Here is an 11900-nt window from a genome sequence, read left to right as displayed (position 1 = left end):
TTGTTGTGTTCTTATTTCATTCATGAAAAAGTTATTTGTGTGATTCCTGATGAGTTTCTTGAAGGTTTGAATATAACGTGTTGAATGTTCAATGTAATTTCTAGGCACTTTTCCTTTTGTTGTTTGCATCGTGATCACAACATTCATTGTTGGAGATTTTTAGTGACTATCATCACAAGTACAATTGTCTTTCATACTCTTTTCAGACTTTTATTTGTTACGAATGTTTTTATAACTTGTATTATGTGATTAATGACTATTGATATATATTCAAGTTATGTTCATTATGAGTGAACCTTAATTTCTCGTTTGAAATTCAATACAATGATTCTTTCAGAAAGTATGGATTAATCATTGTATTGAGTCTTGAATTGTCTGATTGGACAATTTGGGAAGTCATTTTTTTTATAGTAAATTCATGCATATAGGTTAAGTCTCTTTTCTTAAATTTGATGAAATTTCAGTACAATGCATTTCACTTTGTTCTCCGAGACCATACTTGATTGTGGTGGAATTAATGTCACCGCTTTCATGTCGTGTACTTGGAGATCAATGTGAAATGCTGTCGAAATTTCGTCAAATTTAAAAAAAAAAGACTTAACCTATGCGTTTGAATCTACTATAAAAAATGACTCTTTCCAAACTGTCCAATTAGAAAATTCAAGATTCAATACAATGATTCATCCAAAATTTTTGAAAGAATCATTGTATTGAAACTCAAACGAGAAACTAAGTTTCATTCATAATGAACATAACTTGTATATAAAACAATAGTCATTAATCACATAATACAAGTTATAAAAACATTTGTAACAAATAACTTTGTGAAAAAATGTCTTCCTGAATGGAATAGGGTCACACCTTTATTGAAAAAAGTGAGATTTTCATGCATGGAATAATTTTGTGAGTATCACAGAGTTATTAATTAGATGGATCGATGTTGGATGAATGCAAGTCGCATGAGCCTTGCGTATGAGGAAGGCATTGAACAGTTCTTGCAATTAACCTCTAAAAGAAATCGAGTAGATGAGGATGAAAAATATTTATGTCTTTCTATAAATTGTTTGAATGAGAGACGACAAGTACGAGACAACATACGAGAACATCTTCTATGTGACAGGATTAAAAAGAACTATACGACATGGATATGGCATGGTGAATTAACAAACATGCAAAGGGGATCTCAAACTGAATCGGTTGATGTAGAAATGGGAGATCGATTAGAGGATATGATTTATGATCTTGGACAATAGTCTTTTCAACAAGCGCATGCCCCTGTGTATGATACATTGAAAAGTGATTTGAAGAATTGTATCTGGGGTGCAAGAAGTCTTTGACGCTGTTGTCAATCATGTTAAGTCTGGTTAATATCAAGGCTAGATATGGGTGGAGTGACAAAAACTTCACTTCACTGCTTCAGATAGTACGAGATATGCTTCCAAAGGAAAATACGTTGCCAAAAAGTTACTATCAAGCGAAGAAGATATTGTGTCTGATGCGTATGGAGTATCAGAAAATTCATGCATGCCCTAATGATTCCATATTATACAAACATGAGTTTAAAGAAATGAAGAAATGCCCTAGGTATTGGGCATCACGGTACAAAGTGAAGGATGATGACTAGTGTAGCAGTGACGAAAGCACAAAGAAAGGCCCCCCAATGAAGACGTTGTGGTATCTTCCAATCATTCTAAGGTTTAAGCATTTGTTTGCTAATGGAGATGACGCAAAAGACCTTACATGACATGCAGATGGGAGAAACTGCGATGGAATGCTTCGCCATCTGGTTGATTCCTCCTAGTTGAAGATGACTAATCATTTGTATCAGGATTTTGGCAAAGAGGCAAGAAATTTTAGGCTTGGACTTTCCACTGATTGAATGAATCCCTATGGCAGTTTAAGCACTCAACACAGTTTGTGGCCTGTTTTGCTAGTAATTTAGAACTTGCCTCCTTGGTTGTGCATGAAGTGAAAATATATGATGTTGTCTATGATGATATTAGGCACAAGACAATCATGAAATGACATCGATGTTTATCTCAGTCCCTTAATTGAAGACTTGACAAAGTTGTGGGACAAGGGGGTTTTTGTGTTTGATGGGTACCGAAATGAGACATTAAGTTGCATGCAATGCTATTTTGTACCATTAATGACTTTCCAGCATATGGGAATTTGAGTTGATATAATGTTAAGGGCCATCGTGCATGTCCTATCTGTGAAAAAAACATAAGCTATGTACAACTGAAACAGGGAAAAAAACAATATACACTTGGCATCGCCACCTTATCACCTTTACCGGCGATTGAAAAAAGCTTTTAATGGAAGCCAAGAGCATGAAAGTGTGTGATACCATTAGCTCGTCAGCAGGTTCTTGAGCGGGTTAGGGACATCAATACTATATTTGGAAAGACCCAAAAGAAGCTAACAAGTAAAACTTGCCTATGGAAGAAAAGGTCAATATTGTTTAATCTTCCAAACTGGTTCGATATAAATGTTAGACATTGTATCGATGTTATGCATGTGGAGAAAAATGTGTGATGGTATCATCGACACACTTCTTAACATTCAAGGAAAGACAAAGGATGGTTTGAATACTCGTCAAGATCTAACTGAGATGGGTATACGTGACCAGTTACATCCAAGGTCTAATGGTAAGAAAATATATTTACCTCCAACATGTCATACTTTGTCAAGAAAGTAGAAGACAAGTTTTTGTCAGTGTCTGCGCGTGTTAAAGTGTCATAGGGATACTCCAAATATTAAGAGCCTTGTGTAGTTGAAAGATCTGAAATTAGTTTGCTTAAAGTCTCATGATTGCCACGTCTTAATGCAATAACTGTTAGCCTTGGCGATTCTACAAAGTGAGGCATGCATAACTTGCCTTTGCTTTTTCTTCAATGCCATTTGTAGCAAAGTCATTGACCTTGCAAAGTTAGATGACTTGGAAAATGAGGTTGCTATTATCTTGTGTCAGTTGGACATGTGTTTTTCTCCTTTATTTTTCAACATCATGATTGACTTAATTGTTCATATGGTGAGGGAAATTAAATTGTGTGATCCTGTTTATTTATAGTGGATGTACCCGGTTGAGTGATATATGAAGATCTTAAAAAGGTATACAAAGAATCTACACTATCCTGAAGCATCCATTGTTGAAAGGTACATTGCAGAAGAAGTTATTGAATTTTGTTCAAAGTACATTGAAAAGGAGAAACTAGTTGGGCTTTCCAAGTCTCGGCATGACGAGAAAGTGAGAGGTAAGGGTTCATGAGGGTTGCATGTTATAACTTCGGGTCTAGAGAAATTGCAACAAGCTCATTTGTATATACTGAATAACAATACTAAAGTTTTGTCATACATAGTTTGTCACGAAACCTTAGTCAGGGAAAGTAACCCAAAAATGAACAAGAATAGGGTGTTGAAAAAGCATAACAAGACTTTCCTAAATTTGTTTAAAGATACACTCTTTGGTAACAATAATGTTTCTGAAACATTAAGAAAGTTAGTAGATGGGCCTAAAAGAAATGTTAGAAGTTGGTAATGATACGATATCAACAAGTATTCGTTCTACACCAAATCACAAGACGACTATAGTACAATGCAAAACAATGGGGTTAGTCTTAGGGTTGAATCCCATCATTTTGTTATTGTACATGATGACAATCCCTGTCTGACGTCCATGTCTTACTTTGGAGTCATTGAAGAAATCTGAAACCTGAATTATGTTAAATTCATTGTGTGTGTTTTCAAGTGTAAGTGGGTTGATAGCAATATGGGTGTGCGAACCAATGATTTCAAATTTACTTTGGTAGATCTGAAGAAGCTAGCTTATCAAAATGAACCTTTAATTTCATCATAGCAGAATAAGCTAAACAAGTGTTTTGCGTTCAATATCCTTGTGATCAAAGGTGGTTAGTGGTTCTACACGGAAAAACCATTGGTATTAATCTTGAAGGTGATGATTCAACCCTTGATACTTGTTTCACTCCTTTCTCCACACAAATGCCTAACATCAACGGAGAAGAAGAAGTCGATGAAATCCATGCAAATCGTAATGATCATGATGAAGGAGAATTAATTAACAACATATAATGTAATCATTTTTATATTTACTATACTTTTGAGTTGAGTTTAATTGATGTTGTTGTTAACAGGCACATGACTATACCACCAAGCTTCCCTCCTCCTCTTCAGTCAACACCTTCGTTGTCTTCGCTGAAGAAGACTAGAAAAGCAACACAACTCAAATAATTGGCTACCTGACTCATCGGGATGGAGATACCAGTGGTTCATATGAATCCTACCTTTGGGAAAACTGATGGTCCCCACAAAAAGAAATTAAGGACGCATTTAGGAATCGTCGCTCAAGACAAGATGGACGTTACATTTGTTAACAAGAAAGAAGTTCCTGCATCTCATAAGGATTTGACTTGGTAGGACATTCATGTATTTGAATTACATGTTGAATGTTATTGTTATTGGTTGTATTAAAAATCTTATAATGTTGAATGTTATTGACTAACTATTATATAGAAGAAAGGATACTCGTACGAAGCACGAGAAAGATGTTGTCACAAAAAAAAATTGAGGGAATTTTTAGTATAATTAAATTTATAAAAAAGATAATGGTAGTATTAGCGTTGGCAGTGACATTGACAGCAGTAACAATCACATTGATGGTGAAAGTTGCGAAAATAGTCATCATCAAATATAACGGGTGTGTTTTTTTTAAAACTAAAAAGTAAATTCAAAAGCTTGTTTTCTTGATTTAAAAAATGAGTTAAAAATCATTTTAGTTCTATTTTTTATTTTAAAAATTATATTTGCAAACCAAAAACTTGCAATCACTTCGAAAAGATGCTAAGAAAGCATAGGCAAAACATGATATTTATATAATTATAAACAACATTAAATAAAAAAAAATGATTAGCAACGTAGATTAAATTGTACAAATTTCTTAATAAACGACATTTCGAGCTGTAAAAGAATTTCTTTAACTTTGACATATGAGAATTTTCAAACTTTGATGCGAAATCAAAATTAAAATTGCAACATACAATTAGTCATAAAAAAAATCTGTGAGAAAGATAAATTTTAACATATTTAAATGACCGTTATTGACATTTATTTATCGCCCATGCAAATTAAATTGATATAGAAAGTTATCTTTCATAGCTGGAGCCTGGAAAAACGGTGTTTTTTTTTCTATCTAAGGTTTTCGGTTAAGTAGCATGTTGAAGAACATAAAAGTTTTCAGAAAAAAGACAAAGAAAGAAAAAATAAAAGAAGAAAAACTGGGCGGGAACACTGTTAATGAGATTACCCAGTTTTTATTATATTATGGATTATGGATTATGAATGAACATTTTGCTCTCGTTATTGAGATATTTCTAAGTTCTTTCGTACGTGGGAGGTGAAGCAAGTGAACTACTCCTTTAGAAGCCTTTGAGATGACATGTCAAAACACTCGGTGTCTATTCAATCTATATGCATGTGGTCCGCATGAGTTTCCGAGAAATAAAGTGATCATTCGATCGTGTGTAGTATTTGACGCATTTTTTTTAGTAAATAAGTTTAATTAGTTTGATGCTGTAAAAAAAGATTAATTAGTTTGATATGAATTTGGACAAATGTGAAACTCATTAAAAGAAATTACAGCATGATCATTCGTGAAGAAACAATCAAAGAATACTAATTTCTAGCATTATTATCTCGTCAAATTGGACTGCAAAATTTTGTGTTAAATATCTTTTCTTCTTAATTTTGTTGAATAAAAAAATGGTACTTTGCCGAACGTATAATTTTTCATTTAATTATTTTAAAAATCATATATTTTACGTATAAGTGGATCCCCATTTTAGCATCACACCTCATTTTGTAACAATTGTAATTTGGGGGCTTTTAATTTTTTGTGGGATCCATGTATATCACAAATTTTGATCTTTTAGATTAACTATCAAATTAATCTTTGATCTAAAATATGATCACACTCAAAACTTATTATTTCTTTAAAAAGATATATTTTGTGAAAATCCAATTTAAGTCTTTTCTTATAAACTCAATCTATGTTATCAACTGAGATACAATCATTGAATAGGATGACACCTTGTTTATGCTTCTCCTTACACGTTAAATATAAACAAATGAATAAAAATTATTCTTCCGTCAGAAAAATAAACACGATCACCACACCATAGTTTAGTTGGTAACCCTTGAAATTAGTACAAGCATAGTGGAAAATGGAAATGAAGATAAAACAACAATGTCTTTTTGGCGAGGTGGAGTAGGTCGTTTCCAACTACTATTTTTCACAAGAGTGTAATATATAGTATTCATGTTCAGTAGCACAATTTGTACAATAAATTTTGTACACAATTTTTCTTTCTTCCATTTCTATCTTTTACATTATGTTATTGTTAGAAATTGAGAGAAGATAAATTGAATTAAGATAAATATTATACATGAATTTTTATGTTAAATCATCAAGATTATATATATATATATATATATATATATATATATATATATATATATATATATATATAAAATATTATCATAAAAGCTTATTGGTATCCATTAATGATGATAAGAGGAAGAAATAATTGGATTCAATGATCTTACAAATTTTTACATAATATTTTTTTATCTTCGTTAGTGATGAAATGTTAGAAAAAAAATTGATATATATAATTTAAAAATCATAATTCTTTATTTAATAATTAAGTATCCTTTCATGAAAAATTATTTTTTTATTCTTATACTCATTAGTTGTAACTATTAAATGTTTTTTTTATTTCGTCCATCATAATAACAGAAATAAAACTTATGATATCTGCATATTATATATAATCAATCACACCAAATGAGATGTTATATATCTAATAAATTTATTTTTATAAAATCACTTTAATAAGAACAATAAAATCTTATAAATAACATATAATCCTCATCTAATGCTATCACACAGTTCATGCTCTTTTCTTTATTTTTCCCGTGTACGTAAAACATTGAAGAAGTAGCATTTCTCTTTACACAAACTGATATACAAACACTGCCACGATTTCCCACTACCTAGAGCACTCACACAAATAACTAACCCATATTCATGGAATGACACGATACCTTTTAATTATATTTCATTTTTCCTCATGAATGACACAATACAATATTACATTATTGGAAGGAAAATATTCATCTACCTTCATAATTATTGATAAAGATTAATCAATTCTTTTAACTGTGAATACTTCATATCTATACCATATTCAACAAAAAAAAAAAAAATTTCTTCATGCTAGCTTTTGTATACTATATATATACATGCTTCGATCCTTCAAAGTTCAAATTATTGTTTTCCAATACTTGGAAGTTTAGACAAATACATCACAAGATGAAATCAGAGGTTAGTGCAGTTACAAGGGTGGTGGATAAAAATAAGGGCATTGACAAAGGGAAAGGTGTTACCTGGGCTGTTTCTGTTTCTGAAAAAGATTCATTTTCTTCCACAAAGGCTGCACCTTTTTCAAGATGGAAGAAGGGAATTGCGGTAACAGATTTCGTCCTACGACTTGGTGCCATCGGTGCAGCTATGGGTAGCGCTGTTACCATGGGAACCAACGAAGAACAACTACCATTCTTCACGCAGTTCCTCCAGTTCCATGCTCAGTGGAGTGATTTTCCCGTGTTCCAGTACGTATGCATATATATATATATATATATATATATATATATATATATATATATATATATATATATATATATATATATATATATACACACACACATTTAAGTAATAAGAAACGAGATATATAAAATCCATGTCAATGATTTCCCCTCATTTATTACCCCAAGATTACGTTGATATAAGTGTAATTAAACTTGAATAATATAAATAAGATTTGAATTTGAATCCTATAAATAGAAAAAAAAATATGATGAAAAAGAAAGATTTCATTAAAGTGATCATATTCTTTAGTTAAAATTAATTATTAATAAAACTAATAAATATTTTATACTAATGATAATTTTTTTGGTCTCGTTTGCTACATGAAAATTTAGTGTTTAGCCATACCTAATAGCCTTGAATTTCAAGTGTTTGATTGATTGGAGCAACACAAAACTTCTCATCTAAGATGTCATCGATTAATTGTTTCTAGTTAATTGTCTCCTTGTGGCGAGCTAAATATAAGTTCCTCTGCTTGTTATTTTGCAAATAATTTATGACTATTTTATAAGTTAATTAATGATTTTAAATTTTATGTTTTGAGTATAAATTTTTTCACCTAATTAGAAATGATGGTATATATTATTTTTAATATAATTAATGTAAAAATTAATAAATTTATAATATATAATAATTTATGACCAAATGCCATTATATTTTTTTTACATTGTAATGCATGTGTAGATTATTTATTCTATTTTAATTTATTTTACTAAGTTTTATTGTAAAATTTATTAAAATAAACTTATGTGATACGTTTTTATTGAATAATTAAATTGTTTATCTGACACATAAATGTGTTCATTAAAAACATTTGAGGAAGTTGTATTAGCTCTAGTTGATTCACTTTTTTTCCTGCAATCATAATCAGGTTTTTCGTGTTTGCAAACGGAGTAATCAGTGGATATGCTATCCTTAGCCTTCCCTTTTCATATGTGTGCATTGTTCAACCACATGCAGTAAGGCCAAGGCTTCTTCTTATGACCTTCGACACAGTAAGCTCCCATCTAAAACGAGTAGAGAAAAAAGATATCATTAATTCTCTTCGGAGTATCTTTCGATTTATACGTTGTATATTAATATATTAAGGATAAAACTTAGATGCAGACAAATGAGTATATTAAAGGGGATTGATTTTTTTTTTTTACATAATTATTTAAATATTTAATGTTTAATATATAATAAATTTAAAAAATATTTATTATGAATTTTATGTATAAAATGATAAATATGACCTATTAATAAAAAAAAATTAAATAAATATCAACTAAAAAATTAATTTTTTTAATTTTAATTTTATATTTTTCTTCATATATACACAAAGGATGTTGAGGGAGAGAGGACAAGACCTTGCTTAGATGCATTTTTTTAAGTATTTTCATTATTATTTTTAATCAATTAAAGTTTCAGTTCAATTCATAAATTCACGTAATAAATATTTGTATTAAAGATCCACATAAATTGCTGAGATAAAATTCTCGTTTTAATAGAAAAATGATAAAAAAAAACACTTAAAGTAAAATATAAATATTTTTTATTCTCGTAAGTATGAAAATATTCAAAAATTTATTCTTACAAAATTTTTAATATATTTTTTATCTTTGTGAAATTAAAATGTATCAGTTTTAGGTGGGGAGTAAGATTCAAATATTTAAATTTATGTGTTTTATTTTTGTTACATCATTTATATGTATAATTAATGTAAAAAAATATTATCATAAATTTAGATTTATCTTAAAAAAATAACATATTTCAATTCAATTTTATGAACACATACAGAAAATTATATTTTAATCAAACAAAGAGTTGTATTTAAGTTTTAACCTAATATTATTAATTAAAAAAATTTGTGAAATTGATAATTGAAGTTGGGGACTCAGGTGATGATGGGGCTAATCAGTGTTGCGGCGGCAGGTGCAGCTGCGATTGTGTACGTAGGTCATAATGGGAGTCAAGACGCGAATTGGATGGCTTTTTGCCAGGGATTCACCAACTTTTGTCAAGCTGCTAGTGAGGCTGTGGTCCTTTCATTTGTTGCAGCTGCTTTCTTCTTGTGTTTGGTCCCCCTCTCCGCTTTGGCTCTCAAAAGCAATTGACTAGGTGTTTCGTTTCCGAACCATGATGGTGCTTATTTGGGTGTCAATGTTATTGCTTGTTTGTCTACTTCTGTACAATTAAAGTGAGAGATTTTCATGTGTAAAATCTACTCTTAATATTGTAAATTGGAATATATATGGAGGTTCTTATTTTCATCGTTTCCTTCTTTTATATATATATTTTTATTAATCAATGTTAATCGTTAATTTTTATTAAAATATTAATAGCACCTACAATTTCTTTCTCATCCTCTCTTCAACCCTTAACCCTTATTAGAATGTTAGTCTTTTATCACTTATATTTTGATCACTCCCTCACTTATATACTTCCAACACTCTATGTTCTCTTATTAATTAGATGTACATTTGGCATACTAATATTCTTGTAATTAGCTAAAAAAAACATTTCTTTCAATTATGTCAAATTACTTTTTTATGTTTATCTACATATTTTACATTTTTAATTGTCTATTCATTTCAATTTAAAAATAATTTATATTATAAACAGATAAAAATTGGTGTTAATTCACTAGTTTAACCTGTGGTTCAACCAACTTGCACAAAATTTAATGTTTGCATCCTCTCCTGCACATGTGGGACATAACAATGAAAACCGGTAGTTTGCACATCCATCACTCTTTTTTATTGATGACATGATTTCATGGTTAGGATTTAGGATAATAGTAATAACTAATATCTTTCTTATTAAGTTAAATAGAATTGAATACATGCATATGCTTAAAATCAATTATATTTGAATATACTTAATTCTTAACGGTATAATACCATATATGTATAACATTTGGATCTCTCTCATTCGGGTGTGTATTTGATCCATTCATGTACCCCTTCCATTGAAAGTCTGTCAGGAGTCGATTCTTGTTTGTGCCTTTTCTCTTTTGCACTAGCAATCACTCTCCGCCCTCGTCACTATTAGTGTTAGGGATGTTATAGGTTGTGGTGGCTTGGTCATTTATTTGATTCTAAATGTCAGTTGTATACATTTTGATTGAGTTTGTATGGTGCTTGCATTTTGTGTGTGAATGAGTTTGAAGATAAGTGATTGTGAATGTCTTCATGGAATAGTCAAACCTCAATTTTGTGCATGGGGATTTGATTATGATTTTGGATCTAGGGTAGTGATTAAGGGATTTTAATGGATATAAAATTATGATTGGGGTTTTGATTTGAATTTGAGATTGCAATTTGGTTGAATTTGAAATAGTAATTTGGGGGCTTAATTTATATATGAGATTGTGGAATTTTTCACCCCAATAATACAAAAAATTAAAAAATTTACCCAAATAATACAACCCAAAAACTATTTACATAAATGATACAAATCATTGTGTATGGTGAGAAATCAATCCCCCCCCCCCCCTCCCCCAAAAAAATCGGTTTCTCACCTTTATTTTTTCAATAATGTTATGAAATTTATTCCCTAGGAACTAGGAATCGATTATGTAAGGGAATCTTTTTTTGTTTTTTATTTTTTTTTTGTTATAGGTTTTTAAAAACTATTTTTTGTTTTAATTTTTTTAGTTTACTAATTTATATATATTAATTTATAAAAAAATATAATTTATCTAGAATAGCATTTAAGAAAAATACATATATTTAAATACTTACTAGAAATATAATTTAGTTAAATATTTATGAAAAATGCATATATTTAAGTGATCTAATTATTTTACCTAAACAAATTAAATAAATAAAACATGTTCAATTTTAATAGTTAGCATTGACGATTGATGTAAAACTATGAGTACTTAAATATGAATTAATCTACAATAGTATTTTTAAAAAGATAATTAATCCTTAAATGAAACCAGACAATTTTATTGATGTGTCATCCCTCTCAATATTTATTTTCCCAAATCCTTAGTAATCTTCTTTTATAATATAATTAGCTAGTTATTAGTTAATATATCATATTAAATAGTAAAACTTAATGTAAACTGGAATTACTACTATTATTAAAAAGACATTGCGATTGAACTTAAATGATTATCCATACAATAAAACAAGATTATACATAAAAAGAAGACTACACTTAAAATTCATAAAACATATATAATCAA

The 11900-nt window shown here is 29.6% G+C and overlaps 1 protein-coding gene across 2 annotated transcripts; it reads left to right on the top strand.

Moving 5' to 3' along the window:
• The first annotated feature begins 7331 nt into the window (after positions 1 to 7331).
• On the top strand, positions 7332 to 9980 carry LOC114399703 (casparian strip membrane protein 5-like). Of its 2 annotated transcripts, none has more exons than XM_028361917.1 (3): positions 7332 to 7689; positions 8595 to 8718; positions 9592 to 9980. In XM_028361917.1, exons 1-3 carry the CDS (start codon positions 7391 to 7393, stop codon positions 9817 to 9819), a joined length of 651 nt encoding a protein of 216 aa, XP_028217718.1. In that variant the 5' UTR covers positions 7332 to 7390; the 3' UTR covers positions 9820 to 9980. The 2 variants fall into 2 exon arrangements, with proteins under 2 accessions (XP_028217718.1, XP_028217719.1); XM_028361918.1 differs by having other exon boundaries at positions 7334 to 7689; positions 9604 to 9980.
• The last annotated feature ends 1920 nt before the right edge of the window (positions 9981 to 11900 follow it).

The sequence above is a fragment of the Glycine soja genome, chromosome 19 (assembly GCF_004193775.1).
Source record: "Glycine soja cultivar W05 chromosome 19, ASM419377v2, whole genome shotgun sequence".
NCBI classification, from domain to species: domain Eukaryota; kingdom Viridiplantae; phylum Streptophyta; class Magnoliopsida; order Fabales; family Fabaceae; genus Glycine; species Glycine soja.
Note: the sequence above shows the minus strand (reverse complement) of the source record. Positions and strands in the feature narration are given on the sequence as shown.